The 21,146-nt window shown below is 40.2% G+C and overlaps 1 protein-coding gene across 11 annotated transcripts in view; it reads right to left on the reverse strand.

The window, feature by feature from the left end:
- Positions 1-8,511: 8,511 nt before the first annotated feature.
- LOC139771895 (neurotrimin-like) overlaps positions 8,512-21,146 on the reverse strand; it is a 307,135-nt gene continuing 294,500 nt past the window's right edge. For 10 of the 11 annotated variants that reach the window (XM_071705059.1, XM_071705054.1, XM_071705055.1 and 7 more), the window contains one exon: positions 8,512-20,625. In XM_071705059.1, coding sequence (XP_071561160.1) covers positions 20,534-20,625 — 92 coding nt within the window. In that variant the 3' untranslated portion in view covers positions 8,512-20,533. The remainder of the gene's footprint in view (positions 20,626-21,146) is intronic. The other variant, XM_071705060.1, reaches the window with a different exon arrangement.

Raw genomic sequence — 21,146 nt, forward strand, 5'->3', positions numbered from 1 at the left:
AATCCGTATAAGAATTTCTTTAAAATATTTTTCAATATGGCTGAAACATAGCTGAAACATGGTGCATATTATATCTGATATCTATTGGCATCGTTATACAATTATGTGTCGATACTCGAGCAATCCTTTTACCCGCGTTGGCTGCAACTACACACGGAATATTTTCATTCGTCCTCGATGACAGCGTTCTTTTTTCCTTTTTTTTACAATTTCGAGTATCACATAAATCATGCATTTAGTGTCGAGTGGTCTCTAAAGGAAGATACGCGTTTCGCAGAAATTCGTCCGCTAGTGTTTCTACCATCCTTCCGTCCGTCCGCCCCAGAAACGGTTGTAGCGTCGATCTTACCCTTTGAAGATCGGCTATTTTCATAATAACGAAATATATCTTTCCCTCAAGACGACGGCGACGTCCCATTCTCACGCGATACGGTCCGTTTGGAAAGTGGGTCGCCCGGGGCGAACGACTCGCGGGTAAAAAGACGAAATGGAGAAGCAGGAAGGAGAAAACGCGCAAACACATATACGTACCGCGACAGCCTTCACGAAAACCAGACGTGCATTAAAGTGCAGGCAGAATCTAAGCGCACGCGTTGCACGCGCTGCGATGCCGTTGTGTCGCCAGTGATAAATCTCGTCGCCATGCTGGCGCGATTAATGGGGGCCGTTGATCATTTCAATTTTGTTGTTAAAAATGTTCAATATTGCGGCTTTTAATTGTCTGCGTCAGTAACAAAAAAACTACATTTTACTTATTATTGAATAATTACGGATATCACACCTAACTTTTGTATAACGAATATCCGGATTTAGTATGAAGGATTTAGTAAGGCCGACTCCGATGTTTGCCATTTAGACTTTAAACAATACGCGATAAGAGATGAATGCATTAAGAATATATATTTATGCTCAAGTAGAGTTTTTAATATTTTAAGAAATATAAACTTTTGTACAATTTATATCAATACTTAACTTTTTATTACAATTTTATATTGTATATATATATATAGATTTTTTGTACAGAGAATAGCAAAGATTCGTCTTCATTTCTATGTCACTTTCAACGTCGTACTTCGTTGCAATTAAATGTTCAACGAGCACACAAAGTGACAGTACTTATAATCCGAATTAAAGATTAGGAAGGAGGGGGTTTTTGTCGTGGCCAAAAATTTGTCATTTGTTATAGCCGCTTATCTCGCGGCCGCTTAAGTAAGATTAATGGTCCGTTATTAGATCTTTTCTGCTCGCGGCCGCACGGTCTCGAGACGTGATTTTCGCGAATGCTATGCGTCATTAACGGCATTCGAGTACACGTCACGTTTCCTTTTATGACGCGGCACGACCATGTCTTATATTCCAACGGGGATTTTCGTAATGCGAGAAATAGGACTCCCGAGACCTGTAACCGTTTCGGAGTATAAATGTTTTTATCGATTGTTTGTGGCACACGTTCGGCTTTTTTCGCGCTTTTAAAATACTGGTGTACCCGTGGATCGTGAATATATGAAACTCGCTCGACGTAGGCCGAAAACCCCCTGCCTATGTATAAATCTCTCTGGGTCTTTTAGACAACCGGGGTTAGACAACCGTTATTTGAACCCGGTGCGTTATTGATTCTCTTCAGTGTGTGTGCGCTTGAATTTAACTCTAGCAAATCCAACCTGTGCTGTAGTTGGGCAAAGGAAGATATTAATCCTTATACTATCACGAGATAACTTTCTTATCCTTTCTTTTACCGTAGATTTTAATCCTAATGAATTATTTCCGTTGCAGTCTCATATTATATATACTTTCAGGTCTAATTACATAAGATAACGATATAATTTATTCAGAATTGAAATAATAAGAAAAAGGAAACTGATCTGATCCAGAGTAATATAGATGCAGAGGGTGTCATTTTACTGTACAATAATTAGTGATATGTATGAATATCGAGAATCTGTTTCGAAAGAATAGCGAACTAAAAAACTTTCTTCTTGAACCGGATATATAATTTAAAACGTACAAGATCTCTTTTTCCAATAATGATAAGTATCTCATTAAAATATGCTACTAATTCTTTACCTATATGCAAGGTGGCAAATAAAATGTTGATTATTGGATTTAAAGAGAATTTACGAAAATATATCTCAAATGGAGAAACTTTTTTATGCGTCACGTACGATATATGTGTACATATTCATATATAAATTATTTCGACAAAAAACATACATTGAACTTGTAAACAAACATACAATGTATGAGTAAGATATATACGTAAGATTGTAAATTATGTAAAATTATTAACAGATCATGTGGTATTTTGCTTTGATTACAAGATTACAACAGTGTTACAAGGTTTTTTAAATATGTTGTATCCATTATGCATGTTTCGGACATCGCGTTATCAAAGTACACGATGTCATTCATTATTGTTCTATAACGTGAATTATTGGCGAAGCCATAGCGTAATATTATCTCATTATGTGCAAAATATCTCGTGATATTTTCACGCGAGAGTGGCGACTTTTTCGGACGCGTGCGGTTACTGTAAAAAAAATGGCTTTTTAGAAAACTAATTCAAATACTTTCGTTCGGCTTCGGTTTAATTAGAAACGTGAGCCAAAACTTCGTGATGGAACTTCTGAAAATTAATTATACGTTCCCCACACACTTTGCCAAGCGATTAAAAGCCGATTCGAAACGCTCGTGCTGCGAAGTTCAATAAAAATAGTTTGCCCAACGTGCAACGTCTACTTGTATCGGCTGTTTCGATCGCGTAAAAAAGAAGATGCAACGTTTTATTTGCCGCTATTTAATTTATTTTAGTCACATACATATCGCTCCTTTATCGCGGATTACGACTCGAGAAATGTAACTAATGGAACCTTTCTATCTTTTCCTTATCTTTCAGTATTTAATTAATTAATTAGTTTAATCATTAAATGGTGCGACAAATTTGTTTCAATTATTCCGTCATTTGTATGACGGAATATGAACTGAATGACTACCTAAAATTGAAGTTTTAATTATATATATAAGCATTTTCTTATTGTTTATGTCAATCACTCTCTACGGTTTGACATAATTATTCCATTTTTATTTTAGTAATGGCTATACAAAATATATCACATTACGCATTTTATATAAGTTTTCGCTTGGATTTATTACTACTATTACTATTACTATTGGTGAGAGACTTTTATTTTCATCATTCGCAATATTCGACGCATACATTCTTTTAGCAACGACGAATCCTTAATCATATGATTTTATATTCTTATTAAATTCTGTGTCTATCAATCTTGAATATATTTAATAAAAATTAATTAAAGTAACAAAAATAAGATTTAAAGATTAAGAGCGATTAAATTCTCTTCGATTTTCTCACATTACCAACGAAGAAAAGTCCAATCCAGTTAGTTTCCTTAACATATACAAGCATCTTGCGATAGCCATTAATAACTTTGAGCCGAATGATAACAAAACAAACTAACTAATAAAGCCTATTGAAATCCTCTGATTAGATTGAAATGTTTTCGATATTTCAACAAAGAGATAACGCGAAAGTCAATAGTAAAAATCGACACTGAAGATCACTACCTTTATCATGTTATTTCATAGTTACATCTACGCATATATCTATAATATAATTCTTATTGTATATACTGTATATAATAGTTAGAGATAAAATGTCGCTCTCGGCTTGCTATTTTACTTGTCGGCGAAGATCTCATCAAAATTAACTGCGAAACGAGAATCAAACAAGCACATTTAATGTTAAATGCGCGGTGAGAACATGCGCCCATACACTTGCCGAGATCCCCAGAGAATCGTAACAATTTCTATTCGCCAAATATAATTCGTCACGTCGCGAACTGCGGAAATATATTCGTTACGTGGGCTCCCGCATTATACAAGCGCTGGTTTGGGAGTCATTCGAGGTTGGCCACGGTAAATTGCGACCGGTAATGTCAGTTCTTAATAACGGCACGCCAGCTGGTAATATCGATCCGTAAGCGGCCGTGGCGAGTGCGCGCGATCGTATTTTTCAGGCCTAGACCGCGCGCGCCGCGCCGATCGAGTACATCTGTTTACAGCCACTATACTGCAGTGTCGGCTCATACATTAATTAAGCACGACATGCATTCTCATTGCGCAATAACGGCTCTGCGACGCGCAATTTCGCGTCAAAAAATTCATTGTCGTATGTCCGTTTCTCTCCGCGAAGCCCTTCTTTTTTAAATCATTATTTAATTGACAAACATATATAAATCGAGGCGCCAGATTTTACTTAGGGCACTTTGTGCGCAGAATATCGAGTTTTTAATTTGTAACAATGTATCAGAGATTCACGTTGTTCGAAAGACGTGCGTGAATTCTATGAAGAGCTGCTATATGCAGCGTGCTTCCCCAGGATTAGCCGAGAGCACGGTCCACGTCGATAATTCACCGAAATGCGCATTGCATTTGCCCGGTAAATATACCGGCGCTATACCTCGAGGTCCGCCCTTCGATTTCCATTCGTCGTCCCGCGCCGCAACAGCACCATTTGCGAGAGAGAGACAGAGAGAAAGAGAGAGAGAAAGAGAGAGGGGGGGGAGGAAACGGACTTCCGCATTAACATAAACGTATTACGAGGCACCGACGACAAGTTAGAAAGCAAGAGCGCTCTAACGAGTGAAAAATCGACCGATATAGATCGCCGTCGTAACGTGTATAGCCTACTCGCTCTTCGTGGGTTAGGTCGTAACGAGTCCGGGGAAGAGGACTCTTTTCTTTTGCCTTCGTTGAGAAAAAGGCAGGCGCGATCTAATTACGGTGCGAGGGTAGCGAGCGAGTCGCGGGAATTCCCGGGGAAAACTCCGGACCTTTCTTCAGTAGCTCAGCAGGCGAGAGACTGTTGTTGCTGGTGCGATAGTCCGCGCTGGGGATGGCTCGATGCACTCTCTCGAGGTTGGATGGCAGCTTGCTCGCTCGCTTGGTTGGTTGGCTCGGCTTGCTTGGCTGGCACTGGTTACGATCGATGCCGCTAAAATTCAGCCGATACCGACGACATAATGAGAATGAATCGACCGAGGACGGTCTAGGCTTCAAGATCGATTCTATATCGAAGGGTCGAAGAGGGATGTATGTACGATATGTACAAATGAACGCGAACGTATCTGCGCCAGCCGAGAGATAAACAGCCGGGTCGTCGGGAATTATGGTTCTTCACCCCGCATTGTTTCTTCCTCAATCTTGTGAGCCAAAAATATATACGCCAATGTGAAAAGAGGGCGAAAGGTTGGTAAAATAATAATAAACTTGGAATAATTCGCCTGATGGCTGAAGTGTACTTGCAGTATTTACACTATCTAATCGGATTGTGAAAATTAAACGTTCTTTGACGATATTATTTGAGTGTATCACGTATTCCTTCTTCCGTTTGATAAGTGCGCGCGAAAGTTCACGCAGTGGATATTCCTTCGTTCGCTCGTCACAGTTTATATCCCGGTGACAAGTCGCGTGTAAAACACATGCTCTGGGACCTATCTGCGATTACATACGAATGAATGCATCTAAATCCGTCCAATGCGAGAGCAACTGTAGAGCCGCGTGTCGATGTACATATTTTTCTCTTTCCCTTTGCACTCGATACGCGTGCAGATGGGGCAGCGTGCCAGAACGAGGGACCGAAGCGAGAGCGATGAGGGAAGAGAGAAGAGAGAAAGAGAGAGGGAGAGAGTGGAAATGAGATAGAAGTTGGTAGCGAAGGAGAGGTCAGGTCGCTGGAGAGAAAGGGAGAGAAAGATGGAGCGAGAGAGGGTTAGGTATGAGAGGGAGTGGAGAAAGGGAGATCAGGAAAAGGGACGAAGAGCTGCCGGCAGAAGGGGTGGATGAGGAGGAGGAGGTGACGGTGGTGGAGAGAGGGGCAGATTTGACCCTGCTTGTGCACCTGGATAGGAGGCTGTAATCAATACCACAGAAAGCGCGCGCTGCGCCAGGCTCACCCCTTATCCGTCCACCCCTACCGATACCTGAATAAACGGTAGCACACGCAGAGTGCCCCCGTCTACTTGCGATTTTGTTTACCGCGATACATAACAAATATGTGTTGTCTGACGTATAATGAGCTCCGTTTTCGACCTGATTTGTGTGATACAGTCATTTGACATCATTGACGTATGTCTTTTCTTTCTTATATAGGACAACGAAAGATCAAAGGATGCAAGGTAGCAGCTATATTTTATTTTCTTTCTGTTGTTATATTGTACATTTGTAATTGTTCGATTTTTATATTTTTACCGACGACGTGAAGAATTGATGAAGAAGTGAATTTAAATGGAGAGTTTTTGTGTGCATTGTCTAAAAAAAGTTTTGAGATTGAAAATTCTTACCAATTTTACGTTATATATATTTTTTTTTTCGTGAAAAATTTCTTTATGAAAAGTATTAAATAAATTATAATTTATATTAGTGACGGATTTAAATTAATATATACTGTAGTATTCTCAAAGTTCTTATAAAAACATTTCGGTAATTGACATTGCCTCGTTTATCTTGTATATAAGACAATTTCTAAATTTATCTGTTTATTAAATCCGCTTGTTTATTTGCTTGCTTTCATTATATATTCTTCGCTGAAACAGATTGCGTAATTTTCTTGTTGATGAATCTGTAATCCACGATTATGCGCCATAATTATTCCACGTTATAAGATTCTTTCATTAACTTGAAACCGATTTTTTTCTTAAAGAAAATTCTGATTGCATAGCATCTTCTTTCTCAATTTTTCAGTATCCGATATTAAATAACCCAGTAACTTAACTGTAAATTAAAATCCAGTTTAATTAAAATCTACTTAGAATAAGTCGAAGAGGATTTTGTCATCCATTAATAGCTCTGAAACCTAAATCACGAAATATATTCTTCAGTTTTATTCGCCTGTCACGTAATGATTGGTATTTTTATATTTTTGTTAAAAGAAAGAGGGCGTATATCGATTAAATCGCCTCTTCCGCCAAGATTTGACATCGCGGATTTTATGCAAGTCGTGATATGAGCAAGCTCATAGAATAATCGCCCAGAGTTTTCGAGCGGGGCGTTGGTCGCGACATTTGTATATGCCGCACGCGCGCCACATTCCTGCAAGTTTGTCGCAATGCATCTTCATTGCTACTTTTCATAGCGAGATGCTGTCTGAATGTGGAATCGCGCTTGTCTCGAAGAGACGTATTTCTGTGTCGCGACATCTGGCGAAGTACGATCATTTATTTTAATGGCTTTCGTCTTTGCAGTCAAATCCGGGATACGAAATTTTAACATGTAACATTTTTCAGCTCGTTCTCACAAGAAATATATTTTTATATAGATGTTAAAAAAATCTCGACTTTGATGTCTCATTACCTTTATGTGTGAGTATCGTCAGATTAAAAAAGAAAGAATCTTTACGAGGAACATGAAAGTATTCAAAGATATTAGCAGCTCACACTCAGAATAACGAGGATAAGCGCAAAAATATTTTGATGCAAAATTTCGAAAATATCACTTGAGATTTTGAATATATAAGGCGGAACGCCTCAGCCTGAATCTTTTACTTATTTTAAACGGCCAAGTTTTCGCAACACGGCGTTGGTAGCGCGTTGCAACACGAACACGCGATTGCACGCTATACACATGTGCGACTACAACAAATTAGCGGTCCCGGAATAAATTGAAAGGTTTAGCGGGACTCGACAGAGCAGAGGGGAATAGGTAATCGTCTGAGATCAGCTTAGGCCAAACCGCAGGTGGTCTAATTGCGAGCGAGCTTTCCCTTCGTGGTAATCGTGCGATGGGGATGTCATATTACACGTGTAGAGATAATGCATCGTCCATGCAAATTCGTGTCTTGCGTGTCTAACGTTTATCCTTCATCGGCGTCGTTCTCCCTCTCGCGCGAGATCCTCGAGTATGTGCCGACAATGGTTAGTGGTGGTCAGGACCTCATATCGTTGATTTTAATTACACTATAATTATCGACGTTTGATTATTCCTCGAGTTTGACTTTACTCACTGTGCCTGCCATTCTTTCGCAGAGATTGAGTGATCCATATTGTATGATCATTGTTTGACTAAACGTTCAATTATTTACGAATTACAATCCTAAACTCTCGATATTTCACTACATACATATATGCGTGCTTTGAAATTAAATCAATCAACGTCAATTAGAAATAAAAAAAATCGAATCTGGAATCTAATACATTTATAAATACATGAAATCTTATTTTTTTGTTCTCCGCATTATTTCTCATTTATTTTCGATCGGCTATGAAATCTGTGTTTTAATAAACCATCGATGACGATAAATTGTAAGAAAATATCAAATCTTTCGTTGATAAAAAAAATCAATTTTTACCTTCTCTCGCATATACGATAGGAAACTAATTCTCTGTACTGTAGGAATCATCGAGTATGGTTTTAATATCAACGTGCCAAAAATGATGAGTACTTACATTGTGTAGGGCGAGGTAAATTTGCTGCGATGTCGTTGCAACACCAGAGCGATTTACTGTCGATAATTTATTTCTGATTATAGATACAATATACATCGTAGGCTAGACGAAACACTTATTAGGTATATTAGCCTATCTATAAATGGTACGATGTGAACGCAACACAACGAGTTAGGAATGTAAAACGGATAGAAACTTATTACACCGCCGCGTACAACGCGACGTGTTCGAGGAAACATAAGTCCGATCGATGAATGCGAGGATGATCTCTTTTATAGTTTTCTCGTATCCCACGTTAATACAGGGATTTACGCCCGCGCGTTCGAGCGAATACGTTCTGCGTGTTGTCTGTCTGTCTGTTGTCTGCGTATGCGTGTGTGAGTATATGCGTGTATGTACGCGTGGGTGTAAACGGCACCGTTTTTTTTTTTCATTAAACATCATTGTCGCGACACATTTTATCACTCTTGTCTTATTTAATTTAATTAGCTACTCTCGCACGAGTGGAGAGTGTGATCGAAGTAGTTTGATAATATTTACACGGCCACTTATTAGTAACGTCCAACACGGAACTGGCAGTGTTCCGATATGCGGTGGTCGATCCGATCTGTGCTTGATCTATTTCGGAATTTACTGGAAATATAAAATTGCTGATCCATAATTCTTGATTGACTTTCAGTATTCGCATTTACTATCATCTTTCTATATCTGATATGAGTAGGAATTGAATTATATAAATTATCTTTTATAATTTACAGTTAAATTATTTCTCGTTATATTAAAAGCTATTAATTTAATGTTAAAATATTCTCGTATAAAATTATCCGCTATTGTATTAATTATTAAATATTAATTTAGTTTTAAGCAGAACAAATATCTTTAAAATATCATAGAAATTATGTGCAAAATCTTCATATACTTAATTCTTTTAAATCTATAAAATAAAATTTAAATATAGCAAATGTTAAAATTTCAACGATTAATTATTAACAAGGCAGACTTTATATACAATGAAAATCAAATCAGTTTCCAATATCTATTTTCAGAAAGTATTTTACGCCCACCATTTCGTGCGTGGCGGAACTGGCGGACGTCAGAATTTTTATCAAAACTGTACGTCATTCATTATCGCGTGCACTTTATCGGAACCGTTCATCGTTCGAGAGTCAATTACTAATTTCATATATATATATATATATATATATATATTCGCGATCCGTTATTCTTCACAATTAACGGATACAACGGAGCTCTGCGATCCTATCTAAAATTCAAATCCGCGTAACCAACTATCCGTCGACAGATAGTTCTTTTTCTCCTTCTCTCGCCATACTTACCTGCCGCCGTTGCATCAGATTAGATCGCAAATCGAATCGCACCGCATTTCTTTGCGCTACTGATCGCGCGACGACGCGCGACGCCCATATCAGTCGATAGCTCGACGTTCTTCCGATATTATCCCTCTCGCACCGGGGGCTCGCCGAGGGATGGAGAGGTTCGACCTTGACGAGAATACCGCGTGCCATGGTTGGGATCGCGAATGGAAGGCGAAGTTTTTTCGAAACTTCCACGAGCAGTTCCATTCGCGCGCCTTCTCATATTCGCGAGTCCGCTTTGATTCAACCTGACTATCTTTATTTCCCTCCATTCCCATCCCTTTTTCTCTACGGCCTTCTGTGATTCGCACGGTGGCAGCCCCTTTTCTTTTTTTACATGCAACGCATTCTAGATTTATTCTCTCTCTCTCTCTCGCTCCCTCTTTCTTTTTTGTCCTCTATCTCTGAAAGCTGATTTACGAAAGAGAGAGCCTTAAAGTTTCTCCGCTTTTTCTCGCCATCTTTCCGATCGGTTTCCCCCAATGCGAGATAAATCGCGCTTTCATACGTCACGTTTTTCCGCTTACTTACATATTCACAGCTATAATTTCGATCCTGTCTCCTTTCCGCGAGAGAGAGATCGGATAAGTCCAGACGAAGCTTCTCTCGGTCAGACCGGATTGATCACGCTTGGACGCCGGCATCCTGGCCGGAAGATCTTGTCTTCTCTGGATATTGACATATTTACAATATGTGGAGTTTTGTGAATTATTCTAGTTTCGCATGTGTGTGATTGTTGATACCTTCAACGATAGCGTATCAGAATATTGTGTTGCGCGAACATATGACGCGCATTATTTAGGAAGGAATCAGTCGACAGTGCTTTTTTTTTATTGTTAATCCGATAGGGATTGTCGGTTGGTTCCTTTCTCTCTGTAAGAAGATCCACATAATTCTTTCATCTAGATTTATCTGAAGAGCCCAAGTCAAATATCAATTAAATGCTAAAAATGCTGATTTTCTGAATTACAATGAAAAGCACAACAAATTTCATTGTTTTAGAAATATCGTTTAGTAATTTATTATCTCGAATTGTCTAAAATTTACATAATGACTTGATATCTCTTAAACGACAAATTTGAAATATTTTTTTGCCGTAATTCAGGATATTAGTTTATCAGAATAGTATCTAGTTAATATCCGACTTTCGCTCTTCGATCGCATATGTCTCGAAATCACGTTGACATAAATGCTAACAAAAGTTCTCCGATTCAATATCGACACCTTGACGATTGTATCGGAAGTGGTCATTTGAAGGAAGCGAATCCTCAAGTATTGCAGAGGCGTCCCGCGCATTCATGCAATCAGGAATTTTTGGACGCGGTTTGATATTTCGCGCAGTTTATCCGCGCGTGCGATTTCCATGAGCAAACGCGCACGGAGATATAGAAAAAGTATGAAAGAGAGAAGAGAGAAGAGAGAAGAGAGAGAGAAAGAGAGAGAGAAATAAATTATAAAGTAAAAGAGAGAAAGCGAGCGTCGTAATTATCACGCGGCAACACCGTTGTAGATCATTAAAAAACAACTCACTCTCATTCACGTCTGGCCTGCTAAAGGTTAATGAGAGCGTTCGCGGGTATGCAGCGGCAAATCGAATATCGGAAAAGTGATCACGCGCTCGGTTCTGCTCATACATACGTACGTACATTCGCGCACACATGGAAACATGGAATATTTTAAGATTACGTTAAAGCTATCCGATCTGGCACGCAGCCATCTTCGGTGGCCATGTCATGCGGCGATTTCGTATGAGATTTACGAATGTAATTAGCACAGGCACACTCTTTCATCCACTGGCAGATACAGAGTTTCTTTTTCTCTCCCTCTCCCTCTCCCTCCTTCTCTCTCTCTTTCTCTTTCTCTCTCTTTCCGAGATTTCAATGGGAATTTATTATTATTTTTTCATAGTTTTCATGCATTATCTTGGCCTGGCCAAGATTGTATAAAAAAAATGTTAATTATGTAATGAAGTTGTGGAAATCTTTTATCTCGATGGCCGGGTTGTTGAGAATCTCCTAGATCTGCCGTTGATCTAGTCATGGGCACACAAGGCGAAAATTACCTCGCATGCATAATTCACTGTCGAGTTCCGTTGGTTTAAAGTGAGGAATTTTTCGTCTTCCTGGTATCGACTTGATGCAATTGTTACAACAACAATATGTTATCTTACGGTGACACATGCGCATGACGTCGGTAACATTTGCATTTAAGTCACATTGCCGCTCGATTTACTGAATTACCTGCGGTGTTTCACATTGTACGCAATGTAATTACGGTGCAGCATATCACGATGTGTTGCCTTCTTCGTCGCGCTCGGTAGAGTTTATTTATGACGCCTAACGTTACACACTAAATCCCGACGTTACTTCCCTTGACTTTTAATATTTATCGTCACCGTAGTGATCAATATTGTATACACTTGCATACACGCATACACGCCCGCACGCACGCATGCACGCACGAATACATACACAGGCATATCGTACAAAATGAATCGTGTATACTGCATGTATAGTGATAAATGCGATAACGTCGCAATCGTCATATTGTCGAGACCAACTAAACAACTAAACAGCCTTTTAAGTACATATTTACATACGAGAGAAGTATATAGTGTCGATCGAAAGTCCATTGTCGACAAAGGTGATGGTCTGTTGTGCGCGTATGCCAGGTAGCATGTTTGATGTTCGTTTAATTCGTCAAATTCTGGTGAATTCCGCCCGAGCGAGATGTAACGCGCGAGCGGAAAATGCAGATTGCGCGTATCAATGCTTGGCGTCGTGGTCATTGATTTAATCGTCGGAATTAGGCTGAGGGACTGCCCGCATTCGGTTTTCCATGACCTGCGTGTGCGCATAATTATTATGCGAATATTGTACGAAACTGAATATCATTAAACGATAACTACTCGATTATTCGTCATTAATTCCGTTATTATGAACCGTCCATTAGGAACGTATGATAGTAACACGCTAAATCTTTATCGCGTTTTATCTCTTTTCTGTTGCACTAACCGTGTTCGAACTATCGAAGGGTATTTCACGAAATCTTGAGATATATCTCGATCTTCATGCGATATATAACTCCACTTTTAATTACGATATATTTTACGATTTAACAAAATCGGATATGAATCGGATGTAAGAGATGACGATTCTAATCATGTTTCACCACGTTTGTTTGAATTAATTAACGTTCAGTTTTAACGAAACGATCTAAACGTAATAAGAGTTCTTGTCTTCAATATCGGCGACGAAGATATAATTTGAGGAAACGCGAAAGGTTAAGTAAATCTTTTTACGTGGTCTCGCACATCGAACGCTAACGAGTCGTCATCATCGTACGTCGCGCGTCTCGCACTTGATAGCGCATCCAATGCGTCGATTTTTTATAAAACAAATCGTCACCTAAAATCCTCTTCCTCGTCGGCGCATCGAGCTGCATACTAATTCGCGTCATGCCGAACAAACGAAAGTGGTTTTTCGCATTTTTTTTTTCGTTTTTCTGTTTATACTCTTTTTTTGTCTCGCTGGTCAGATTTTCGAATCAAAAGTATACACATCGCAGCGTAGTTATTGGAAATTTGCACATGCGAAAAATTGGCAAATATACAGTCGACCAAAAGAAGGTCGATCGATCGATTCTGTTGTACAACGATAATTGAAAATAAAAGTTCTCCGATGAGTGTTTAATATTTTGATAAATCGAACATTATTACGTACATTTAGAAGTCTTTGGATCGCTGCTATTGGATATTGGAAAAATAAAATTGACATTCTAATCGCGATGTAGGTATCTTACAGTTAACTGAAATGATCGATTAAAGAAGATAGAAGAAATAAATATTGCGTAAACATGAGGCAGATCGATTTGTTGATGCCAATATTCGACGAAAGAATACGTTTGGTCTGGTTTGGCTTTTTTCATTTTGTTCACGTACGTCAGTCACCTTCGGAACTTTATTCACAAGGAACATTATTGTTATAGCGAATCAAGATAATCGATCAAAAGTAGAAAAGATAAATATTGCATGTAACTGTTGAGCGATAGAATTTGTCGAATATTGGACGAACGGTCGCATCGTCTGACTTTTTCCTGCACTTGTTTCTTTCGCGCGACAATCAGTTTCGATACTCGCATAATTACATTTCTCGCTCGAGATACGTTCTCTCAAGTATCGAGACTCGACGAATCGTAATGGAGAATTTCCTTTACGAGTACGGGTACGAGCTTATTTGAGCGTGCACCACTGATACCGAAGGTGGAATAACGAAACCGCGGCACGCACCACTTCTTTTATTTGCGTATATCCTGCTATCCGAATGAAAAACGGCAACCGCCCGTCGCGGCTCTAAGCGTATCGCGCCTCTCCATAGTCTCCATGTTAACTGTTACGCGATTATTCGTTTTTTTCCCCCACGTTCTCGTTCTTTCTTTCTCTATTCTTCTATCTCAGTCCGCGTATTCTAGTCTCGACGTTCACATCCAGTATTATGCGGGAGCGGCATCGGCAGTGGAATCTAAGTACTGCGCGCAGTCGGTGGGTGCACCGATTGTCGCTGAATACTAACGCGCATCGCGACTACCAAGCACGATTCAATCCGCTTTTTAATACAACTATTTAAGGTGTAAATTAAAACCGTGCAGCACCGAGCGACCGGCTGTTGTAAAAATTCACAAAGAATTGCCGTCATATGATTTTTTTCCACACGTGAAATTGCATTTTGACCGATAAAGGCATTTCGTTCTCGTGAGCATCCATGTTTCGCGAATCCGCTTTGGCAGCGGCCGTTCCGGCTCTCGAGGGGTGATACTGGTATAAAAACCGTATAAAGTTACTTTACAAACTCTATAAACTGCTAAGCGGACAGATCCATCTCTCCAGCTGCGGAAGAGACATGGAATGCGCAGGATAGGTAAAAATTTAATCCGTAATTGTGTATCGCTCGTGTTCGTGTCGAATTTAAAAACGATGCGCGTCCACTTGGATATTTTGCGATGCGACACCAACGCGATCGTAAATACTATATCATCAGCTTTTATCCCTAGGTCGTAGACAACATAATGAACCCTGACATTTTCCAAACGCGAATGTCCTTTGATATTTTTTCTCTGGAGGAAATACTCTCGTCGAATTACTTTCGTCGCGATAAAGAAGCTATTGTCCAAGCGATCCAGAAATAGACTTGCGATATGAAGGAACAGACGAGGGTACTCTTATCTCTCTCTGGACAGACGTCCTTTCGTTCCCGACCCGACGTACCCGGCTCGGTATCGTTTTCGGCCAATGTTCCGTTCGGGAAACGCGCAACGACGTCGTTCGCCGAGTGAGTTTGCTACGTCGCCGTCGACTTTGTAACGCGACTCTAATTCGCGGCGGTAACGACCTCGCTGCTGCGCTTGTAACCGGAGTCGGAAATTATACCGACGTTTAGTTTTGCTCCTTAATGAGTGGCGCGCTCTTCGGAGAGACGGTTGTCGGACGAGGCGGTTGTACTTCGCGGACCTAAGTATCTAACATAAATGACGATGTAAATTGACTCAAATGGCAGATTAAGTTAGAAGATTTCGCTCTTCTGTGTTTATTCACTTGATGACGCGTTTATTGTTATATTTACGACGTAAGATGCGAACATTTTCAGGAACTGGAATTTACACTTTTTAATCTTTATTCGATTCGCGTATCTATTTGTTCTTACGAATGTAAAGAAGAAACCATTTGCCATTTATTCCTTTGGTTCATGCCGATTAAGTTATTGTAAAAAAAATTATGTTTCATCTATCAAAGAATTTTATCAAATAATCACTAAAAATTGCCTTTCCTTTGATTCGAAAAGAAAATGTTCGAACAAAACTGATTTCTTTTTTATTTAACTTTTATGTAATAGTTAGCATTTTATGAAGATAACGTTTGACGTTGATCATATTTTTCTGATTGTCTCATTCACTCGAATAGAAATACGATTACGTACGAACAATTCGTATAAAGACAGTCGGCAAAGTAACAATCAGAAATGAAACAATAACATTTACTCCGTTGACGTAATATGAGAAAAAGTGCCGCTCATTTTTAATTAAAGCCGGTTGGCTGCACGTACGCGGAGCTGCGGACGTCCCGGAAAAGCGAAACGAGAGGAAAAACGAGCACGTCCGACCGAGCGCGAGCATATAGAGAGTCTCGTTTGCCGGTCACGAACGGCATTCTCATGTCGGATGCTATTATAGTAAAGAATAAAAGTGGATGGAAATACCAAGAAACGACGATAGGCACGCGTTGCATGCACCCTGAACCTCCGGTATTGCGCAGCGTCATGTTCACTTCCGAGTTCCGAGGCTCTCTATCCCCTCTATCCACGATTGAAAATGTATCGAAGAATACGATGTTCCATACAACAGAACACTTCGTACAGCCAGCTAGCGATCTTGAATTATTACAATGCCTCGAAATCACGTTCGTACATAAATCAGCCACATCCTTCGCGTAGAAAAGTCGAGAAAAGCTCCATGTTTAACCCTTTTTACTAAAAGCCATGCTACGGTGGCTTTTATCGTACGTTCGCTATATACGGAGAGTCTATAAATTTTTAATGTAAGTTTCTTTTATCGCCGATTTATGTGATTTGTACAAATATATTAATTGCGCGATACAATAAACACATTTTATTATTACGCTCGAATTAAACACGTGGAAACAAGTATAGTGCTCTTATAGCAAGCCGTTGTAAGCCGTTGTAAGCTTTCCATTCTGCGTCATCGTGAAAATATTGGAGCCATCTAATATGCGTCGATATCTGCCGATTTTATCTTCCGATTGTCGCATTGGGCGCAATTTTGCATCTTGAGATATGTACATTTCGGATACACTCGCGATGATACTTTCCGTCATATAAAACGTCGAATTAATGCCCTCGATCGATGTTTGACCGCGTTAATCCAGTGCTTGTGCGAAGCACACAGGCATGTGTGAGTGGGTACACGCGCGAGAGCGTACAGAGTACGAAGCCGAGCGTACATCGCGTCCGCTTGGAGAACCTCGATCGACATAATGCGACGTACCTCACCTTTAACTTGATAAATGAAGGCGGATCGGCGAGTGTGTCGCTCACCACCTCTCTCTTCTCCGACTCATATCTCACCCTCGCACTCTTTTTTTCCCCGTCGTAATTCGGTAACCGCCTGATTTTTTCCGGCCAGCAGGAAGAATGGAGAAGTAACCGGTCGTGGATGGGAGACAACGGAGGAAGGGTCCACTAAACGTTCACCTCCGGTCGAGGGGCCGAGGGGCCGAGGGTCGCTATCTTTTTACCCGGGAAATAAGGGGCTAGAGACAGGGACTTGATTATCCGGTCGACGATGACGACAAGAGGCGTTCTTACGCGTGGTCGAGCCATTGTATTACTGGTCATTGAAAACTTTTTTAATCACGTTCTTCCGTTGCGGATACCGGATATTGTTCGTCTTTCGCACTCACGCACACGCGCTTTCGAGGCTCAAGGCGTTTACCCGCACTTTTCATTTTGTTTTCATTCATTATTCATATTTTCTGCTACCATTTACTCCCGTTCGCGTTTGCGACAGCTCGAAGTTTTATTAATAGTTACGAACCCGACGTCGTCGACGATGGTGAAACGCGGTGTCGTACTGAATTATGCGCCGTCCCGAACAAGAAGTCGTTTACGAGTTCCTAAATGTATTTTAAATCGGTCGCCGACTATAATAGCTATTCACGCGCATCCTGATCGGTCGTAGTCAGTAGACGAGAAATATCTAAATGTTATATCTTCTGATTTCCGTTGAAAAGATTGATAGAACCAAAGAATTATATAAAATTTTGCGAGAGTGCTTTTTAATAAAGTCATCTTTAAACGATCATACATTTTGATGACATATATGGAAATAAGTTCATCAAGTTATATCGATTTTTGCAAGAATTTTTGGAATCGTCCTTTCAGCAGTTTCAAAATTATGTACTTAAATGTACTTAAAATAAATTTTGCAAATTTTATCAGGATTTAAATACGATTTATATATAAGAACGGTAGACTGAAAGGAAACGATGAGTGACGAGTTCTTCCGTAATGACTTTTACGTGTTTCAACGAGAGATAGACGAAATACGTGCAATATAAGAAACAAATGGCACAGCAATAGCGCGAGCGAGAATTATGAGTCACGTTGAGGACATCGCGCAGAAATTCAATATTATACTCCAAGTTCTCCGTACTACTCGTAAAGACAAATAGACAATTGTTTGAAAAAAGAAAATTGCGAGAGCTAATTGAATCGGACGCATTGCGCATCTTTCGCGCGTACTTGATCGATTAGAACGATGCGTTCTCGTTGCTACTCTCACCGCGCGTACACCATTCTTGCGCTCGCTCGCGTGCACGCTATATACGGATTGCACGCATGACCGACTTTTCTTCATTATCTTCCGCCTTCTACAGAAATGCTCCCCCGAGAAGTAGGAAAATAAATTCACTTGATATCTCGCGATTTTTTTTTTTTACCAACACGGACGGGTCCGTGACGGTAAAAAAAATACAGGATTGCGTAAACAATGCAAATACATACGTGGAGAAAGAAAGATTCTGCATATTTGAATTAATTAAGAGGATTTCATTTTAATCCCATGCTGTAAAATATTTTCATCCGACGTTCCATGCATGCTGCTTTATTTCTATTAATTCTGACAGAAAGAAATGCATTTACGAAATTTAATTTGCTTTATGACAAAGATATGATCGTTAGTCGAAATCCCAAAATCTTGCAAACGGTATGATGAATTTCACTTGCATATTGCTTTAAAAATATACCGCTGTCGATTGTAGTTCCATTAATATTAATATTTCACGAAAAATCTTTTTCTTCATTGTTGTCACATAAATGTTTTTTTGCTTTGTGACGTAAAAGATTCCGTTCTTCCTCGAATTTTTGTAACGCATCAAATAACGCGATTGAATTTAATGCAAATATCATTATACACGATGAATCTCGCTTTGTCTCTGCACCTTTTGAGGTAACTGTCGGAACAGAAGCGTAATTACTGCTGAATCTCATAACGCGCAATTTCTATTTCGCGTAAGCTAATTGCGCCGCTTTAGCCTCAACGACGTTCCACGATTGTCAAGTAGCGGGCGATCGTGTTTCGTGTTTGGTCGAGAATAAATCCAAGAAATAATCCGAAAATCGCTATCTGCCATCAATCGATAATCGCGTGCGATACAGGCCGAGGCCACAGGCTTTTATCGGCCGCTAATTGATTTCGAGATGCCGCGCGGAAGAAAAGGAAAGAAGCGAAAAGAAAAGATGAGAAAAGAGCCGAGACGCGCGATCCGATTACGCGGTAATCGCCTCCGCAATACCTTCCGGTCTCGGCGTAGAAATTCGAGATTTCGCTCCTCACCAATGGCCAGAAATGCGGCGTCAATATTGGAACACGAGACTGGAGGATCGACAAAAGGTTCCTTGTGCATGCCGCCGGGGAAGAATCGGTATATCATGGTACACAGAGGTGCACACTGGTCGTAGTGACCGATGGTCACACAGGCGTGAATTCCGAAGTGTATATTCGGTCAAAGCCGCGGTTGCATGGCAACGATTCGTTCTGTCGTCCTCGGTGCACTCGCCGCCAGCCTTGCCAGTTGAAAGTCCATGAGCCAGCACTGTCGGCAGACGCTTCGAGTCCATTCGAATTAATCGCGGAGAGAAAGGCGATCGCGCTGGCGACGCATACCTCTCCGTGTTCTCGACCGCTCTTCGCTTATACGTGTTATACGTTCGCCCTTTCCACCTTTCGCTCTATCTGTGTTGTGTACAAGATGTCCCAAAAGACTCACGTTTTCCTCGAACCAGAGGTATTTGCAATCGTACCGAAAAGAGAGTCGATTGTTTCGAGGATTTCTAAGTTGTGAATGATCGGAATTTGAGGATCTTCGGCGAAATATAAACGAGTTAAAGGGAAAGTTACGTTCCAATGCTTTTAAGAACTTGAGAAGAATTTTAAATCAAGGACCAATCAGAGCGGAATGTTTAAATAAAACTTATGAAACGAAGTGTGAAAATACGCGATTACGGCAACATCTTGAATGCCATAATTTCAATCGCACTTTATTCAGTTTCATCAACGTGGAATTGTGTGATTTATCCGACGAATAATTGTACTCACCCGTGTGTTTTTCGATCAACAGCGTCAAGTTTGTGATTTTATTCACGAATAAGCAATCTGTCGTTAATAAAACCGATCGTTCATCGACGGTTATTATGTAACGGAATTTCATGATGTACATATTTCTTTTACGTGTATTATCGTACGTATATTCGCAGTCCCGAATCGCGCGCGGTCACATCGCTAAAAGAATCGTCCACTGATCGTCGCGCTGCCCTTCCGGACACGTCGTCGTCGCTCGGTTGCATCGACAAACGGCGCGTCGTTGCGAAAGAGTTCATCGTTCCGGTGCACAGTCAAAAGCGTCCCCATCGGATGCACATCGTCGCACGTATCTCGCCGCAGCTTCTATGACACCTGAGCAATGTTCGCGCAACTCGTGACGGAAATACTTCTCTCTTTCTCTCTCTTTTTTTTTCTCTCTTTCACACTCACTCTCTCATTCATTCATTTGTTCTTTCTCTCTCTTTTTCTTCGCTCGAAAGTGCCTTCCGATTTCTCCTTTCGAGAATGCGCGATGGAATGGAGCAATTAGTAAAGTAGCAGACACAGGCAGAGCAGAAGGGAGTACAGCCTCGGTTGCTTGGCCTGACCGCCGTGTTGCATTGCCGCGGGATACTCTCCTGAAACAGAGGGCAACACTTAAATTTTCTGAAGACCCGCGGCACTTGGCATTCTCGCCCTCCTCTCCCTTTCCTTCACATTGCTCTTTTTGTTGCTCAGTCGAAATGGAATGCAATTTAGCTAATTATTTCCCGTAATTGGCGCGGTTTCTCCTTGACGAGATGCATTCTCGCATCTCAAAAAGAGAATTTGCCACTTCTAAATGAGTTACATGAATATACAAACACAATCTTAGAGCTGTCGAATATGAATTTTATATTTAAAGATAAGCTGTGAGAAATAGTGCTTACATCAGTAATAAATCAACGATAGTTATGTAATTATTCAATGTAAAAAATTAAAAACTTGCCACAATGTATCGTCACACACAAGACCCTTATATATAAAATCTTATATGAAATTTACATAAGATTTCTCAGAAGTTCACGCTTCCGATATTATTTGATGTTCTGGCATATTTTTTTATGTTGTTGCTAAACAACAATTGTTAATCACGAGCTGATAAGAAGCCGACACATGA

This window comes from Temnothorax nylanderi, unplaced genomic scaffold (assembly GCF_030848795.1).
Source record: "Temnothorax nylanderi isolate EJ_2023f unplaced genomic scaffold, tnyl_v1.0 TNYL_tig0045_pilon, whole genome shotgun sequence".
In the NCBI taxonomy this organism is placed as follows: domain Eukaryota; kingdom Metazoa; phylum Arthropoda; class Insecta; order Hymenoptera; family Formicidae; genus Temnothorax; species Temnothorax nylanderi.